General features: G+C 39.4%; 1 protein-coding gene across 1 annotated transcript; it reads right to left on the bottom strand.

Annotated features, from left to right (window-relative positions):
* Positions 1 to 8: 8 nt before the first annotated feature.
* tdrd9 (tudor domain containing 9) lies at positions 9 to 17,501 on the bottom strand. Its single transcript, XM_015014518.1, has 31 exons — positions 17,372 to 17,501; positions 16,915 to 16,995; positions 15,713 to 15,877; positions 15,518 to 15,621; positions 15,320 to 15,436; positions 15,104 to 15,188; positions 14,825 to 14,882; positions 14,622 to 14,726; positions 13,550 to 13,647; positions 13,338 to 13,469; positions 12,566 to 12,728; positions 11,065 to 11,128; positions 10,611 to 10,674; positions 10,484 to 10,528; positions 10,265 to 10,318; positions 8,620 to 8,736; positions 8,419 to 8,526; positions 7,597 to 7,697; positions 7,347 to 7,517; positions 6,058 to 6,169; positions 5,723 to 5,938; positions 4,713 to 4,802; positions 4,383 to 4,640; positions 3,582 to 3,749; positions 2,891 to 2,961; positions 2,710 to 2,819; positions 1,774 to 1,870; positions 1,548 to 1,686; positions 872 to 990; positions 725 to 797; positions 9 to 274 (listed from the first exon to the last, which is right to left on the bottom strand). Exons 1-31 carry the CDS (start codon positions 17,477 to 17,479, stop codon positions 176 to 178), a joined length of 3,492 nt encoding a protein of 1,163 aa, XP_014870004.1. The 5' UTR covers positions 17,480 to 17,501; the 3' UTR covers positions 9 to 175.
* Positions 17,502 to 19,433: the final 1,932 nt, after the last annotated feature.

Below are 19,433 nucleotides of genomic sequence, written 5' to 3'. Positions count from 1 at the left end.
CAGACTCATCTGTTGCAAACAACTATTTTTACTGCAACAAAATCGGCATCAACTTAAAACAGCTCTTTGAGGGAAACAGGAAATAAAATACGGAGCCACTAAAAGTCTTATTTAAACGTAAAAATATTAAGTTTTCAGCTTAACCAGATGTTCATTATTATCTGTATCAGTTTGTTTAACGGTTGAGCAAAATAGGAGAATGGAGCTGGAAGAGAACGCCTCGGGCCTGGCCACTTCCTCGCTCTGCAATGTCCATTCTGAGAGACGGGTCGACCTGCAGGTCAAGGACAAGCTTTAAGACAACGGATCAGAGCCGCAGCTGCAGCAGCAGCTGCAGCACTGCTGAAACAATTATGAATCAATTCTGAATCAATTGTTAAAGGACATATTTTAATGTATTTTTATAAATGAAAGATCAGTAAAATACCATTTTATTTTATCCGATTAATCGATTGTCAGAACAATTGATTTAGTGCCAGAATAATCAATTAATCAGCAGAATAATCAATTATTCGTCAAAATGATCAATTAATCAGAAAAACAATCGACTTTTGGAATAATTCATTAAGTGTCAGAACAAGCAATTAAATGTCAACCTAATCGATTAATCACCAGAATAATTGATTAATCACCAGAATAATTGATTAATCATCAGAATAATTAATTGAGTAAATTGAATCGATAGCTAAAATCGTCGTTGGTTGCAGCCTCATCTGTGCTGTACCTGGTCCCACTTTCCGTAGTTCTCGTGGTTTGTTGGAGCGACAGCTTCTCTTGGAGGAGACCGTATGAACAGTCTGCAGAATAAACAGAACCCGTGTTACTGGTTCTGTTGGAGCGTCACCGTTTTCTGTGCTGGTGAGTGTCGGACCTGGTCAGGCCGTCCCGGCAGTCGTCCTGCAGCTGGCAGATCCTCTCAGGGGTCAGGTGCAGAGTGCTGCTGGGCCCGTTGCACAGCAGGCTGTTGATGGCCATCCGCAGAGCGTTGATCTGAAAGAAAACAGTCAGTGAGAGAACGAAAAAGGCAATGGCTGCATTTACATTTACCACAAAACTGTGCAAATTAGAATTATGAAAATAAATTTATGGAAATAGGCTAGTTTCCCAGAAAACAAACGTTTTCCGTAACATGTTTGTTTTTCAGCAGTATCAAAGTTGGAGCTACAGAAAAACTTTTTCACGTCACACAAGTGGCACCAGTTTGTAACAGGTTTTCACAGGCTAAGAGCTGAACGTGCTGTTTAAATGGTTCATTACTTAAACTGGGGTTATGAAATTCAAATGTGAAAAACTTTAAACTGACAAACTAAATCAAAACCAGACGCTTTGTGTCAACATTAAACATTTAAAGTGTGGAAACTTAACATTTTACATAGAATTTAGAACAAATCAATAGCTGAAACTAATCAAACTAATCCATCACTAACTTAGTTGACGATTACTTGAATAATCAATTAATCATGATTAATCATTTCAGCTCTAACAAATTATTACTGAAATACCTTTTTATTAGCATTTTTCCTGTTATGACTGGTGACAGTCGTTACCTCAATGATGTCCATGACATCAAACTTGACGTCGAAGGCCAGCTCGATGTCGTTCTCAGGCAGGATGGGCTCCTTCGTCAGGCTGTTGAAGCCCAGGCCGCAGAGCGCCCCGGTGTAGTAGCTCCGCTCTTCGTTTGTGCTGCACAAAGGTTAAAACGGCTGGGCAGTCATCCTCACTGAGGCCGGTTGCATATTTAGCTGCAGCAGCGTGGAGGGGAGGACGAACCGTAACTCCATGGCGGGAGTGAAGAGCATCATCACCAGGCCAGGCAGTCCAGGGATGTCGGGCAGGATGGACGTGTCTTTCAGCAAGATGTGGGTACCTGGCAGCAAAACACCGATTTATCGCCTTCATCCACAGAGATGATGAGTTTTACCTTTTCATCAATAGACAAATGGTTCATAATTTTCCCACTGTGACGTCCATGCACTACTGAAGCATTTTTAACTTAAGTTTTTTTAACTGCACCGAGCTAAACAAATTAACTAAAAAAATGACAGTTTTAATTCACTATTACATGTTAGCTTTTATTACTGCTATTAACAATGTATTGTGATAGTTTCCCACATCCTACAGCAGGAACAAAATAAACTAAAATATACGAAATTTTATGTTTTGAAATGTCTCACCCTTTACATCTGAAAGGTCTGAGAACAAAACACTAATTTAACAAAATAAATCCCCAACTTCAATAACATTTAATGGAAAATATAAGACAATATTTATTTAACTGTCACAGGCAAGTAATTAGGAATAATAAATATTAATTACATTGAAACAATCTAAATGCATTAACACAATATACACAGTTTTAAAAATTCTCTAAAAAAAATGTTCTCGCTACGTTTTCTGGCATTTAGCAAATATAAATAATTTAGGTTGTTCTCACTCACCTGAAACAAGAAAAGTTTAGTCTAATTTAACTTCAGACAGTAAGAAAATAAGTCTTTATTGTATGGAAATATCCAGTTTCAACTGTAAATGACGTTTTCAAATTCAAATTAAACGTTAGATTGAATTTTAACGTCAAGTACCTTCAAGGTTTTTATACATAAATCAAGCACTTTAAAAACCTTGAAAACACCGAATTGAGATTATGACCCTGTGCATGAAAACATGGTGATGCAGTTTAATCTTTAATATTATGTTTTTACTCCGAACCTGAAGTGTTGATGGCCACGATCCCGGCCACCATCATCCTCTGATGCTTGAAATGCGGGTTTTCATTCAGAATCACGCTGTTGATGCTGTTTTTCTCTATGGAAACGGTCCTGCAGGACGACACGCCGCTCTTCAGCAAACGTCAGGAAACTTGGCTTTACTTCCAGCACACGGTTCTTACCTGTAGTGGGTTTTCCTGCTCAAACTGTAGAAGTTTGTCTGGTAGGAACTCGAAGGTCCGACCAGATTAACCTGAATCATCAGAAGAAAAGATTTATCACACAGACGTTGAAATGCTGCCACCTAGTGGACAACATGTGTAACTGAAGCAATTCTGTCTTTTTCCAAACTAAAACTACTAAATTTTTCAGAGTTGTTACATCTGTGTTTTCAACAAAAAAATAAACAAACATAGCTGTGAAGTTTCCAAATGCAGTGTGTAGAGCTGGAACTAACAATTATTTTAGTTATTGATTATTCTGTTAATCAACAAAAATTTTCATTCAAGTTTTTTACACAAAATTAGAAAAAGAGGCAACTACATTTTTACATTAAAACTATTCCACTTGAGTTGTGGGAAGAACAGATTTTTTCTATCTTAAATGCAAAATGTAAATATTTTTGTACAGTTTTGGCTATTTTACTGCTCTCAGCATGTTTCTGTAATTAGTCATTTTTGAGCTTGTATACTCCAGTCGATCACTGAAATAATCGTTAACTAATTTAGCAATCGATTAATCGTTTCCTCACGATTAATCGTACGATCTGTAATCATAGTCGTGTTTCTCATTTCACTGGGGACTTAAAGTGATTTCACGTTTCTTGAGCTCATTAGTTTGTGTTGCAGCTTCCGGACAACCAAACCGTCTTACGTTTGTTTTGGAGCAGGACTTCGGGGTGCTGGACAGCTGAGTGAGCAGAATGTTGATGGTCTCCTCGTCCTCTTCCTTGCGGGCTCTCCAGGACCGGTTCACAGAGCTGGGGCCGTAGATTCCTTTGTCCAGGTCGTCGTACATCGACAGCAAGTCTTCATGGCTTTGCTGAAACAGACAGGAAACAGTTTCATCTTTCTATCCACATAAAAGTTAAAGTCTGTAAAACTTTCCTCAAAATCTGACTGAAAGGTCAATGTGGGAAAAAAAGTGAGAATGTTGCCAACTCGGCAGATTCTTGGTACAGCCAAAATCTGAATCAGCAGGTCAGATTTTTTAAACGTCGGTAATCTGCCATCAGTATAAAAAATATAAAAAATACTAGAGCAGCTCAATTTAAAATCTGACGATTCTAGTCAATTAGTACAGAACATTTCAGCAAAAGGCATTTTAAAGAGCTTTACATGATAAAAACATAAAAATACAAAGATGTAGAACTCAGTGGATAATTTAAACATTTTGTCAGGTGCCATCATTACATACAAGTCAGAATGTTGATTGATTTTTCATCGATTACGTTTCAAAAGAAACTCTATAACCAGGTGGGTTTTAAGTCTGGATTTAAAGTAACTCGGTGTCTCTTTGTTCCAGATCTGTGGTGGATAGAAGCTGAATGCTGCTTCACCAGGTTTGGTTCTGGTTCTGATGCAGAGCAGAACCAGAAGCAGAAGACCTGATCCATTTTAAATCTGATAACTGATCAGGATAATCGATCCGGACGGCTGTGAGCCCCGACTGCACCTGGGAATCGACGTTCTCCTCCGCCTTCACGGCGTGGCCCTCCTCCACCAGTATGTCCACCACGCTGGTGCTCTTCGACTCCCTGCTGAGCAGCAGCTCCACGCGCATGACGCCGTACAGGATGGAGTAGAGCGACACGATGACCGACTGATGCTTCACCATGGTGACGAAACAGTCCCGGGCGCGGCTGCTCCACTTGTTTCCCAGTATGATGGACTGGGCTGACGGCCACATCCCAGCAACCTGGAACTCATGGGCCTGAAAGAGAAGCAGCGATGTGGCGTCGCAGCCACTTTAAGCTTCATGGAGGGTTAAGGATGAGAAGCGAACCTGGAAGGGCTGAGCCAGCAGGTCGGAGGGAAGCTCCCTGAGGCTGCTGCTGGAAACCAAGGCTGTGTTGCCAAAGTCCAGGAAGAAAACCTGAAAAATGAAGGAAAAACGTTCCTGAGGAAACTCAGCATCTGAATGCAGCTTCAAAATATCAGTTCAATATAGAGCAGCAACCAACAGTCTTATTAGTTATCAGTTAATCTGATTACAGCACTTTGCAGACTACAGAGCGCACCTCACTACAAGCCGCATCTACAACGTTTTCTTTTTTAAAAGAAAATGGAAACATACATATACAAGCCGCTGGTATCTCTGCCGCTCTCGGTTTTTCACTGAATAAATCTGCTATTAAGGACGCAGCCCTGCGTCTCCAGCCATGGTTTCGTTCATGCTGAGTTTACGATCAGCGGCTCTCTGTACTGCCAAATCGACGGCCTCAACTTAGAAGCTGCATCATATGAGTTAGAAGAAATTTCTCCGTGGTGCCTGCTGCTAGCATGTGCTTGTTCTCAATGAAAATCCGCACTTTCTTCTTTGATTTCCAAGTTTGACTTCCAATGATTCACTTCCTGCTAAAGCGCCCCCTAGTGGTGGAAGAGAAATCCTCAGAAAAGCCGCACCGGGCTGCATGGTTCAAAGTGTGGGAGAAAAGTAGTGGCTTATAGTCCGAAAAATACGGTACTAATGAATTAGTTGGATAAAAAGGTCATAAGAAAACAAAAAGATGCATCTGTAGATAAAAATGAGCCCTTATGCTTGACTTAACATCAATACAGCGTCAACTGATCTGTTTATTATTTTGTGGACTAATAATTAATTACATTTTAATACAATTATTTTGACTAGGTGAACCTAAAACTTTTATAATAAGTTTTGTGTCTGCAAGTAGTTTAAATTTGCCATATTTCCTCCAAGGGGCAAAAGGTTAGACCACCACCGATCTGTGGCATAAAGCATCACAAGAGAAAAGTCTGAGGAAGAAAAAACTACAACACTGATCCTGATTTCACCTCCACCGTGTTCCCTCGCATGTGCAGGATCTTGGCCCGGTAGTACAGACTCTCCTCGTTGGTCTCCGAGTACGGCGCCAGGCACAGCAGGTTGGGGTAAAGCGACACCGTCACAGGAGACAAAGTACATTTGTTGATCTCCGCCGTCAGACGCCGCTGCTTTCCCAAGCTGGCTTCATCCGCTGGGAACCCCCAGAAATGTCCCACATCGATCACCTGCAATGAAATTACCCCCAAAAAAACACACTTCTGCTTCACTTTAGGAGAAAAGCATCTAGATTTCTGCTAGCACCTCTTATTATTTTGGTTTGTGAAGCTGTTGGGAGAGGACCGACCTCCGTGATGTTCACCACAAACAGGCGGTTGGGCGGCAGCCGGTCGGGGTCGAGCTTGGCGCAGACCGAGTCCATCAGGGAGAGAGACTGGCTCTGGATGTCAGCCGTCAACCTGTCCATGAAACACAAACAAGTTACAAACATTCTGCACAAACATGCCAGATTTAGGGAAAGAAAAAACCCGTCCTGACTCTGATCTGATGCTTGGGTCCAAACTCCCACAATGGACCGAACTGACATGACGCCACATGCAGGCCCGTCACAATAACAAATTATCATGAAATTATTGAGATAAATGATAATATTACTGTTTTGAGACAATTTTCAAGTAATATTCAGGCAATAATGCAAGAACACACTCGCTAAGATCAACAAACTAAGTTCTAATGAACATTTAACGCTGGAACAGACGGATCCGTCATGCAGCTCAGCTGAATGAAGGCGGTGACTTCAGGAGCCTGACGAGTGTTTAAAACAGAACCGCATGAAGGGCGTTTTCATCCCACACCGGACTCTGTCTGCACCGTTCCTCTTTCCTGTGCTGGTACGGCAGCCATCTTTGTTTCTGTTTCAACGGCTCAACCTAAGGATGACCAGCGGTGCCCTCTGCTGGATGGCGGCCAAACTACAACACTAACAGGAAGGCTAAGGAAATGTTACGAATCGATTCAAACTAATTTTAACCCAAGGCTGCGTTCACACTGCAGTAATGCCACCTGTCTGATCTTTTTATGACAGTCCCAACAACAGATCGGGTTTTTATCGAATGCGACTCAGGCCTCTTGGATATCCGATCGTTTAAAAGGGACCTGAATCCTAACGGTCAGGTCCTGAACGGCATCGACACTCGACCAACGTCACTACAGGGAGAAAAACAACCATGGCAGACGGTAATGAGGATTAAATTGTTAATTTGCTGGCTCTGCTCGCTAAGATCGTAAGCTCTACTCCACCGTTAGCATCCATGTTTACTTCTGCAAACACGGAGCACACGCTCTATGTGTGACGTTATTGCCCCCTCTACTGCGCATGCGGGGCATCTTCTGGCCGTTTGCAGTTCACGCTGCAGATCACATACTGGTCATATATATTTGGAAATGTGAACAGTGACGGCAAAAATAAATAAATAAAAAAATTGGATTTGACAAAAAAATCTGAATTGGATCACTTCAGGCTGCAGTGTGAACGCAGCCCAGTAGACAACCAACTACAGATTGCATTGCTACTTTCTGGAGGTTAAGTCGCACACGTTGGGGTCAAAACGTGGCAGCATGACAACTGAGCTGTACCGTGAAAATTTCAGGTGAGCTAATGATCTCCTCCCGGTGCAGAACTCGATCTGTTCAGAAGGATAGGTCTGCAGCTCCATTTTAAAGCTCTTATGGGCCATCTGCAGGGCGAGCGTCACCTCCGGCAGCACGCCCGAATCGTTGGAGGTCCGGTGGAACTCCACGTAAGCTCTGATGACACACAAACAGGACACTGATAATCGTAGCAACAAAACTTCACATGAAGGAAAAACCCCAGTGATGTTTGTACCTGGAGCAGTCGAAGGAGACAGTTTTCACCTGTCCACACAGCCGGAACAAAGACTGCAGCTGCTTGTAATAGAGGAAGCTGTATGGAGGGAGGTTCCTCACCTACAGGACAACCACCAATCAAAACTCAAACAATAAAGTCACAGTAAGTTATTCTCAAAATTATTAAAGCGATAGTTTTGTGTAACATAATCAAGTAACTATGTTACCTTCAGTTGTTATAATAAAAATGCATATATCAAATATGAATTAAAAGAAATGTCACTACATAACTTAATGTCTTGAAATTGGGCCTCTGTCTCTTTAAGAAACTCCTGCTCTTTCTGAAGCTCCACCTTCAGGAAGTCATCACAACATGGCTCCTCTGTTAACCCTTTAGCAACGTTCTTACCAGCGTTTTACTGAAACGTAGCTCAGCAGTTCCACCAGGAGTTTGCTAATTGCTGCTGGCTAGTCTGAAGGAGCTGAGTGGGGGAGCACTGCTCTATTGCAGCTCTGAGGAGGAGCTGCAGCTCGAAGGAGGGGCTAAGCCCACCCAGGCGTTTTTCAGAGATGAATGGTTGCCATGGAGATTAAATGATTTCTCAAACATGCATGAAAGAATCAAAGCAACACTCCAGGGATGTTTTTGACGAAGGAATAACATTATAACATGATTTAAAGCTCAATAAAAGTCAATTTTACATAATTCTGCCCCTTTAAGAAACAAAATACACCAGTTGAATCACGTTTTACTCAGTAACTGCAGACATTTTTCTTAGAATCAACCAGCAAAATCAAATCCGATTCCCGGGTGTCGTAACTCTGACATAAACATTGATACCATGACTGTCGTTCGAGGGTTGAAGCCGTTCAGCTCTTTGCAGGCCTGCCGTTCATCGATCTCCTGCTGGAAGAAGTAGTTTGGGTAGAAGGCGCCGGCGATGACGATCTAAAGCACAACATTAAAGATAGAGGTACAGAAATACGTCAACAGCTCATCTGTTGTGCACAGAATCACAGAAATCCTCCAGCGAAGGCTGACCTGCAGGATGAACTTCTGCCTGTTTATGCTCGTGTTGTCTGGGGACGGAGAGTCTTCCAGGACGTGCATGTTGAACTGGGACACGCGTTTCTTCAGGTCCTCGTACAACTCTGCAACCTGGAGAACGGAGTAAATACGCTGCCTGTCCAAAAGACATGCACTGAAAGCAAATCGGCATGAGCTTCCCATTTCATAAAACTTATCCTCTGGAAAATATGTGCTTCAGCAGGGTCCAATTATTGGCATCTTTCATGCAAAAAATGTCAGAATAACACGAAAACTACTTAAATTTGTTTGAGAACTATCCAAGGCATTATTAGAAACTGGAAAAAGAGAATCAATGTGATCGGTCATCGCTTAAATGTAACCAAAGTAGAAGTCACGTTCAGTAGTGAAAGTCAGCAAGTTTCTACTTTACAAGTGATAAAAACTCAAGAGATTGAGGCTGAACAGCTGGGTAGTTTTTAGAAAACCAATAAACGATGCAAAATGGGGGAAAAAGGCTTCAAATTACAAGGAAGAATCAAAATTTGAGAAGGTCATGTGATTTAATGAGCCCAGATTTACCTTCTTCCAGAACGATGGGCGCATCAGGGTAGCAAATGATGCATCCAACAAGCAAGATGGAAAATTCACAATCTACCTTGTGACTCAGCTGGAGTCCCACAAGGCTCAATGCTTGGACTAATCTTATTTAACCTGTATGTTAATGATTAACTGCAACAATACAGTTACATGCAGATGATACCAGTGTCTCACGAGCTGCGTTGCATTAATCACAGAATTGTGTAAATTGGGATTATGCAGAGTTTCTCCCAGTGTAGTATAAGCCTGGCGGGCCACCAGGCTTTACTTGAGCCCCCACCAGTCAAAGCATTGCTTATTTATTTTAGGTCTTTTTTAAAATGTTTGCATTTTCTAAGACTTTATAGTTGGTGTTCAGGTATTAATCTTCCAGTCTTTAAATAACAATTATCAAGTGATACTTTAAATTTTTCTGTCAACTTTAAACATTTTTTAACTCAAAAACACAACAGGCTGCTGGATGAATGAACGAACTAGCACCCATCCACCGGGCTTGGCAAGTTTTCTAGTAGAATCTTTGATTATATGGAAAAAGAAAAAATAAAATAAAAAAACACCAATTTTGAAAAAACACTTTTTCACCAAGATTGTTTTTTAGCTGCATCAATAAGGATGTAGTTTGAAAAACTGCAGTGGAAACACTTTTGTTTCCACATCTGGATGTTACTAACGACAAAACCAGTGAAGAAGAGGACAGGAAGTAGTAGGAGGGTGACGATTTGTTTGTTTTCCAGATAATGTCCAGTTATCTGGTACATACACTCTGTGTGATGCTCTCACAGAGTCACACAGTTCATAACAAGTTGAGCCATTTGAACGTTTTGAATCAATATTTCTGTAAAATCACAGGCCACAATTTTCCTAAAACGCCGCATACGTTTCTGTTCACAAGTTTAAGAGGTTCAACTTTCGCCAGAAAGAAAATTTTTGTGCAAATGTTTGATTATTGATTGAATTGAAAACATTTGAAACTGATTTTCCCAATTATGTGAATTTCAACTGCATTTTTCTTGAAATGCAAATAAAACCTAAATGACCAAACTTTGCATAATGTCTGCACCTCTCTGATCCTCTTGATCTGAATGAAGTTCTCTTTGCCCCAGCTCAGCTCATCCTGCAAAGAAGAACATCCGTGTTCATCCGAGAAATCAACGCTCTGGTGTTACTGGTGTAGATAAAGAAACAGGAGCTGAACTGGAATCAGCATCTCTCCTCACAAATTTCAAAGCTTCTTGAATTTTCCGGTTATCGTACATCAGGTGTCGTTAAGTTTATTTACCTTTGGGTGTCTCAGTTGTCCTTTCTTTTTGGCGGAGTACCACGCCTTAACAAAATAAGAAGGGTTTTAAAACAGTCCCACAAACAAAAACATCAGATTTCACATGAAACACGCGACTTAAAATCACCCTGAAGGCATTGACGACGGCCATCGAGTCACTCGGCGTGCCACGGGAAAAAGCCAGCTTGCTCCTGAAATCACAGGAGGAGTAAAACATTTTGTGCCATGAAATCATTCATCAGCCAGTCACAGTTTGAAGTATTTCTTACTATTTATTCCCCCCACCTACAAAGAATGGAGAGGTCTTCAATTTTTATGGCAGGTACACATCAAATGTGATGTCAGAGTCAGAATCCACAAAAAATGTTTTAGAAATTAATTAGCATTTTACAAATTTAGGCTTTTAATCGAATGTTGGGTTGTGCTTTATTACAAAACTATGTAGTTTAAACATCAAGCATATTATGCAAATCAAGCATTTCCAAACTTTGTGTACAAACCTCCTGAGCTAACCTCCAAATCTTTTTTTTTTTATGATAAACTGTTTGAATAAGTTATTTAGCGTTTATGATGTGACTCACCTGTGGCCTGCAAGCTGCTGCATGGCCGGAATGGCAAAGAAGCTCTTCAGAGAATGAGATGCAGCTGAAAATAAAGAAACATTTATTTAACATACACTAAAACTCACCAATACAGATTACAAACACATAAATAATGAGCAAACCGCAGAACTTAAAGCCAGGCTGCATTTCTTTCATGTTGCACCAAGTTGATCAGAAAAATACGAGGCAAACTAACTCCTAAATGCTGACGTAATTCTAGTGCTTGGAAAATATCTGAGGACAAAGAAAAAGCTTCTAAAACTTAAAGTCGCATGATCATGGTTGTTTTATAGAAGTTACAGAGCTTCTACGGCATCATGAACCTTTAGAGGAGGAGAATAAAGGTATAAAAGAAAGAAAGAAGCATAACGGAAAGCAATTCCCTGGAGGCACAAACGCTCAGAATTGTCTTTAAGCTGAAAATTAACAGCTCTAGTAACGTATTTCTTTTAATTGAGCCATTTCTCTCCCGGTTTTTGCATGACCACATGCAGCCGTCTTGTTTTTAGCAACATGTTTCTTCTGATTTGAAAGTAATATTAACAAGTTATTGGACAACGACTCCAACAATTTCAGATTAGTAACGAACTTAAAACCTCCACAAACTACCAAAAACCATTTCATAGCTTTCAAAACTTATTTTAACTCAACTTCACAAGTTAAATACAGAAGTATTAATTCAGTACTAACACTTCTATAGTATAGAGTTAGAAACAACTTTTTGATTGCATTAAATTAACATGGTTTTATAAATTGAAAGTGGCTAAGATGCTCTTATTCTTTAAACCTTTTATAAAGTTGCAGAAGAAACAGAGTTTTAAAAGTTAATACAGAGATGGAAGAAGAAATAAGTGGAAAATGTCAAACTCAAGTGAAATTTAAAAAAATCTGAATGTATTTGGGGCTGTAATTATTGTTTATCGTCGTTAACTAATCAGTTTTATCGGATTAAAAAATTACAAATCTGCTGACTTTTCATTCCATTACTTGACACTTTTTCCACAATATTAGAAACACATTAAAATATGCAAATAAACAAAGAGTCCTTTTTAAATAAAAAAACAAACATTTTATTGCCTAAAGCACAACAAGGTAGCATTCTGTACTGAATTTGAACCAGCTGAATATAAAAGTTTTGGGTAAAACATTTTGACAGTCAAAAGTGTTTTTAGCGTAAATGTATATTTATTTTTGTAGTTTTCTCTTAACTAGTATTTATAATTTGTTGGGTTTTTTTCAGTAAGTCTGCTAAGTTACTTGACGATTATTTCAATAATCGATTAATCACGATTAATCATTTCAGCTTTAGATGCATTTAAGAATTTTGAGGCCAATTATTGAAACATCTGTACTTTTTAAAAGCTGGCAAAAAAAGTGTAGAAATCAAAAGCTAAGATGAAACATGGAGGGAAATGTGGAGTTAACATTTCTCCTGAGCAACAGGCCGTTGAACAGCTGATATCAGGACCGTCAAACTGACCTATGATGAGACACTCGTCCAAGCAGCCGAAGACGTGGCCCAGAACGATCATCTTCCCCAGGTTAAGGTCCACAGGCAGGTGAGCCAGAACGCGGCCCAGGAAGGTCAGCTCGCCATCCTCGCTTTGATTTTTGCCGTCACTTTTCGCGGACAGCGCACCCATCTGAAGAATCAAACATCCACACAGCAAAAAAGAATCTTGATTCTGTCTTCAGAAAACATTACAGCACCTCCTGACATACCAGATTATGAATTATTCTTATTATGAATAAGATTAACGACAATTAAATGTAAGACTTCCATAAACTTTTATGATGGGAGACTAATTAAGTCTCCCATCATAAAAGTCATGCACCATGACTACAACAATGGAGTTTTAACCCGATTAAATCAATAAAAAAAAAACAATCATCAAACAAGTGATTAATCAATACACATAGATAAACTGGTTAAATTAATTGACAATTTAAATTTACGATTAATGGATTTTTTTAGTGACTGATAAAAATTTTTTTTAATCGATTAATCAGATTTTTGGAATTTGAATTTTGGAAAATCTAGATTTTGTTTCTTGGGTTTCAATAGTTGGTGACATCATCACGCTCACGGCGGCCATCTTGTTTGACAAGCATCTTTTCCAGCTTCTGTTTATTTAGATTTTGAATTCAGATCAACTGTACAGCAAAATATAATAGACAGCCTAAGATTTTTCGATTAATCAATCATGACTGATTAATCAGGTAGCGTCATGTTTAGCGCCTGCTTTACTTGCCTCTATGAGCTCGAGAACGGTCCTAACAATGTCGGACAGGTTGGGAGGCGAGAGCGCAGTGGACAGGAGGGAGCGAGGGTCCCCCATGTCCAGCAGCTTGACCTTTAGCAGGATGGTCGACAGAGGAGCAAGCTAAGGGGAGGGACGACATGGCGGTTAAAGTCGGATTCAGAAAGCATTTATGGCGAAACAAAAAAAGGCTCTGCCCTCACCTGCATCTCTGGAATCATATATTCAGGGATTTCATTTGTCCAGAAAGCTCTGGTCACGAGACGGTAGCAGAAGCCCTTTGACACTCGGCCTGCTCTCCCTGTCAGTTTTAAACAAATATTTTGCAATCACAACATACAAAAATATTCCCATAAAATCACTAATTACACCAAAGAAAGGCATCACATTTGTGATTTTCTGTTTGGGGCTCAAATTCAAAAATAATGTGCTTGTCCAACTGAACCAAATCTCTTTCCACTGACTGGTCAACTGAAAACACAAAAACGGAAGACGTCAGATATCTCTGATGGTGTGATTTAAACATGACTTTTGGCATTAAAACTTCCTTACAGGTGACTATGGCCTATACAAAACATTTCTTCATTACATTTTTTGCAGAAAATCAGCCTTAGATAATCAGATTTTATTCTGCTCTGTTCAGAATGAGATGTTTTAGGGCCTCTTGTGACTTTAAATCCAAATAAGCAGCTGCTGGTCGAGCCCACAAACTCAACAATTACACTGGCATGTGAAAATGGCTGCTAACCTTTATGCAATTATACAACTGTGCAACTTTGAAAAGCAGAAGTAGAGCCTCCTGTACAATGAACAAAAATGCAGCAAGTGGTTTCTTTTCCAACAGCAATTGTACTGTGCATACAGCAGTAAAACGTGCAGGGAGATCCACTGGGGTTGCTAGGTAACGGGCTCAGGTCAGCTGGGGTTGCTAGCTAACAGTGCAGTGTTCAATATGATGTAACAAATTGGGAAGTTTTGGAAACAGCTAATTTTTCAGACACCAAAAATCATTAACTTATTGCCAGAAGCTACTGGGGCTTTTTTTTATAACCAGCAGAGACCAAAATAGAAATGTAAGAATGTGCAAAATGTGAATTTTGCATAAAAGGTCCCCTTTAACACCTCAATCCCAAACTAAAAGAAAAGTTTCAGTTTGTGAATCCATGACTATACTGAGTTTTTTGTTTTCTTCTCAAAAAATTTTTTCTCTTACTGATCCTAAATTGCGCATTGCTCCTTTTGAGCGGCCCCGGCCCTCAGCTGAAGTTGCTTCACCTTTGCGCTGGTTGCAGTTGGTTTTGGACGCCCAGGTCAGACGCAGAGACTGGTAATTAGTATCTTTGTCACACACCAAATGACGGGCCAGGCAGAAGTCAATAACTGTACAAGGGGGGAAAAAAAGCCAAAAATCTGTTATATTTAGTCCAATTTAGGCTAAAGAAAGCAACGATTAGTGATAAATAATAAATAAGAAGCACCGTATTTAACGTCTGGGACAGTCACCGAACTCTCAGCGATGTTGGTAGAAAGGATGACCTGAGAAGGTAAAGAGATTATTAAATACAGGGACTACAATGAACTTCCTCTATCAGTGATGACAGAGCTGAGAATGAGAAATCAATTCTCTGCTTTGAATAAAAATGGACAAAATAAATTCTCCATTTTGCATGCATTTACTGCAGAATGCATGTAAAAAGCCCAATAGCCCATACAGAAGTTTCACAGATGGCATATGGAGTGAAGTCAGCAGCTCTTACCTTCCTGTACCAAGGGACCGGGGACAGGAACACACCATTCTGCTCCTCCAGAGTCACGGATGAATGGAGAGGATAAACCTGCAATCTGAGCCACAGAAGCGCATTTAAAAAACAGCGAGGCGTCCATTTCCTTTCTCTAGACTGATCTGCTCATCTTTTTGTTTTTACCTATGCAAAACAAGGTAAAAACGATAAAAATAAGTAATATTCGCTCACCTTTGGTTGGCGAGCTTGGCCAAACTCTCTTGCATGCAGCGAATCTCATGTATGCCAGGAAGGAAAACCAAAACGCTTCCTCTTTCTGACAAAGGCGTCCCTCCCTCCTCAACTTTGCTACTCGGCACATTTATGCAAATTATACTTTCCGATTAACAATTAAAAGTTGACTAAAGCCTTAATATAATGAAGCCTCACCTGAAATCTTTGCCCTCCATCTCATTAAAGCTCTGGATTAAACTGATGGCAAGGTCGTACATCTTAGGTGAGATCAACAGGTCATCTGGATGCGGCGGCTCGATCTGGTTTGAGCCCACAAACTTTACATATTAACAGCTTGGACTAAAACCACGAGAACAGAAGTGTTGAAAACGTGTATTCAGATCTATTCACCCGGTAGGGATACAGTTTCTGAAGGTCGTCGAGGTAAAACTCTTCGATGGTGAAGGGAGCGCCCTCCACTTCATACACATAAGCAGGGCTCATCTTGCCCCAAATGGGCGTGGCGAAGTACTCGGCGAACTCTCTGCAGTTAATGGTGGCCGACATGAGGATTATCTGCCCAAAATACATCGTGTTACAGACACAAGCTGAAGCAAATGTGTCTTGGATGCACTAATCATTGACGTATACCACTGGATTGGACATCATGTGGCACACACTGCTATGCATAAACTCAAATTTAAGACTTTTTGAGGTTGTTATGAATGAAATTTAAGACTGATATAGCCACAGAAATGTATGAACTTTGTCCAGCCAACTGGCAATAAATTTGCACCCAACCATGACAGATGCAAAAAAGTGAACGAGCTAGCAAGGGTTAATTAGCACCCAGCTCGATCATCAGTAGAGCAAGTGTTTAAATTAGCTAATCAACCACCGTTTTGTTTATGCGACCACTTATTGATAAATATATTCTAAAAACTTTTTTTTTGGTGTTGATTCCTTATACACTTGAATGTAATCTCTTCTCAAGACTGACAACAGCTACTGGAGCTGTTGTCAGTCGGTTGCCATGACAACGGGTCTGCATGTTGAGTAAAGCTGACAGAGAGCATGGGGGAAAATAAAATAAAAGTGACTGAGTTGTTCTCCACTTGTGTTTCTGCATTATTTTCTCTTTGTTGTGACGCACTGCAGCCGCTGAACCTTCTGATAAACGATGAAAACTGGACTAATTTCCTCATTTGTTCAATGAATGTGGCGATATTCATAATCATCAAATAGGATGAAACGTTTCATAAATGGTTTGTTAAATTTTTACCAAACTACGGCAGCAATTATGTAAAAATGTACATAAAATATAAATATTACATCACTTGTATCGTCCGTCCTCTCTTCCATTTTTGATAGAACAGAAACCAAAGTCTCATAGAAATATCTAAGAAAAATGCATGTTACGTTTTAAATCATAATTTTTCACAGCTTTAATTCAAACCACATTTTATAAAAATCGGATAAGAAATAAGGGCGGTACAGATTCCTGCTCATCCTGCAACAGAACAGTGTGGTTTTATTTGTATGACTCAATGCATAGTAGTAGCTGCTAATAGGTGACATCGTATCCAGTAATATATATTGATGGCACTAGTTACCTTGACATGACGAGAGTTGGAATGAAGGAGTTTTCTCAACACCAACAACAGAAAGTCCATCTCTTCACTGCGCTCATGAACCTTGAAGTCAGAAAAGACTTCAGCACATATTCTGTACATTATTATACATCACATTTTTTAAATATTATGAGAATGGTGGCAGTTTTCTGTCAGCACACTAGAACTGAGCACTCCAGAGTTTTGTGTTGTCTTTTTATCCCACAAAAAAAAATCTCTGGAAACTCGCCCTCAGGTTACACTCAACATTTACACAGGCAGCAGGTGTCCAGCAAAAACAAAGGGCAGTACAATAAAACACGATTAAACAGGTAAAACATGAATAATATTTCTCAAAACAAAACAAAAAACGATAAGAAAAAAAAAACACTTGAGGTATAATTTCTGGAGGACAGGATGATGCAGGAGAAAATCCATAAAAGCAAATCTGTCCACATACCTCATCTACAAAGATGTGAGAGTACTCTGTGAGAGATTTGGCCAACACGAGCTTCTGCAGCAGAACCCCTGTTGTCATGTAAATTAGACGTGTGTGCTCTGTGGCCATTTTCTCCAGTGCAACCTAAAAAAACCCCCAAAAATAAAGACAAACACAGTCATATCTGTTAACAGAATAACAGGTCAGTCAGCTGTTTTTGATTAATGATAAACAATAATATTATTGTTTTGAGACCATTTTCAAGAAATATAATGGTGCACTCTCTAAAGATCGAAACACTTTAGTTTCTAAGAAATATTCAACACTGGAAGTGGAAGACATTTTAAATGTGCAAAATAAATAAACAAAATAGCAAATAAAATGGAAACTGAGTTCTCTGTAAACAAAATTGTCCTTCAAAAATGTATTAGTTGAGACAGATGCTCCAGACTGAAGCCTTTGGTCATCCAGTGTTTGGTAGAAAGAGTCAAGAAAAAAAATATACAAATGGAAATTATCAAGCTTTCATGCAGTTAAATTTATTGCTGTAACAACGTACAACTCGTCTCGTGTGTGAAAACCATTGTGGTTGTAAATTCCCATGATAGTTATATTTGCATTTAATTGTTTGAAAAGATAAAAGATTCACCTTCAGACATCTGGAAATTCAGCTCAAGAATGAATCAGACTTCTGAAGGTCTGAATTCCTTTGCCTGATGTATGCAAACAACCGACTTGAAGAACAAATACTCTGGCATTAACTAATATAAGTACCACTTGTAAACCTAAAACAGGAGGTTTTGTCTGATTTAATGTCAAAGAGTGAAAACAAAATGTTTTCACTCTTTTTTTAAATTTTTACGTGTATGTAAAAATGTAAATACATACATTTTTACGTGTATGTAAAAATCTGGACAAACAACAAATATTACTGGAGTGTGGAAGTCATAAAATAAAAAACATTTCATTTGAGCGGTGACTGTCTTTCTCCCACTGACAGTGACATCATCCGTACCTCCAGAGGTCTGAACCAAGCGGAGAACAGTTATTTTAAGACGCACCGTTTCAGAGCTGTGCACACCACAGCCAGACATTCTAGCAACAAATCACTCAAAACAGTGTAAACACGTGAAAACTACAACTTATTGGTGATAAAACAGATGCAGTGAAGGCTTTTTTAAAAAAGACTACAGATCTAATATTATGGTCATCATAATATTTGCAATCAGTTACACGTTCTATCTTTATGCAGGGTTTCTGCAGGTTTCACCAACTCAAATTTAAGACTCTTATGAATGACATTTAAGACATGTAGCACAGCAGAAATGGATGACAAAATTTATTATAAATAAGTCGCATGGATTGGCAACAGAAGTGAGACAATGATGAAGAACATTGTTCAGCTGACAAAAAATTTGCTGCTACCCATAATGAGCCTAAAATAGCTAGCTAGCAAGGGTATACTAGCAGCTAGTTACCAGTAGCTTAATATCTTTAACAAACTGAAAGGTGGCCCATTATGCTTTCTTGAACAGGTTAGAATAGGTCTATTAGCAATAAAAAACATTTTTTTCGTCACTTTTTTTTTGCACAAACTCATTCTTAGATCATGAGATTTTAGTCCACTCATTTTAAAATGACCTGCTTTAAGGAGTCTTGTCACTTTAAATCCAAATAATGCTGTTGACCACGCCCCCAACTTAACATTTACACTTGCATGTGAAAATGGCTGCTTAAAGATGTGTAATTATGTAACCGTACATCTTTGAACAGCAGAAGTGGAGCTTGCTGCACAACCAATAAAAATGCAACCAGTGATTTCTGGATGGTAAGTCAACAGAAAAACCCTTCTCTTTTCCAGCAGCCATTGTACAGCACGTACAGTTAACCAAACATGCTGGAGCTCCACTTGGGTTGCTAGGTAACGATGCGTTGAATGTGAATTATTCTGTAGGTTCCTGACTCCAGACACCAAAAATAATCAACTTATTGCCAAAAAACAGTTCGGTGATTCTTTTTTTTTTTTTTTTTTTTTTTTTTTTTTTAGTTTTGTTTTGTTTTTTTAAAAATTGGGGTTGGGGTT

Source organism: Poecilia latipinna, unplaced genomic scaffold, assembly GCF_001443285.1.
Source record: "Poecilia latipinna isolate Pla-1442-1.1 unplaced genomic scaffold, P_latipinna-1.0 Scaffold1822, whole genome shotgun sequence".
Taxonomy (NCBI): Eukaryota; Metazoa; Chordata; class Actinopteri; order Cyprinodontiformes; family Poeciliidae; genus Poecilia; species Poecilia latipinna.
The sequence above is the reverse complement of the archived record's forward strand: the minus strand, read 5'-3'. Positions and strand labels throughout refer to the sequence as shown.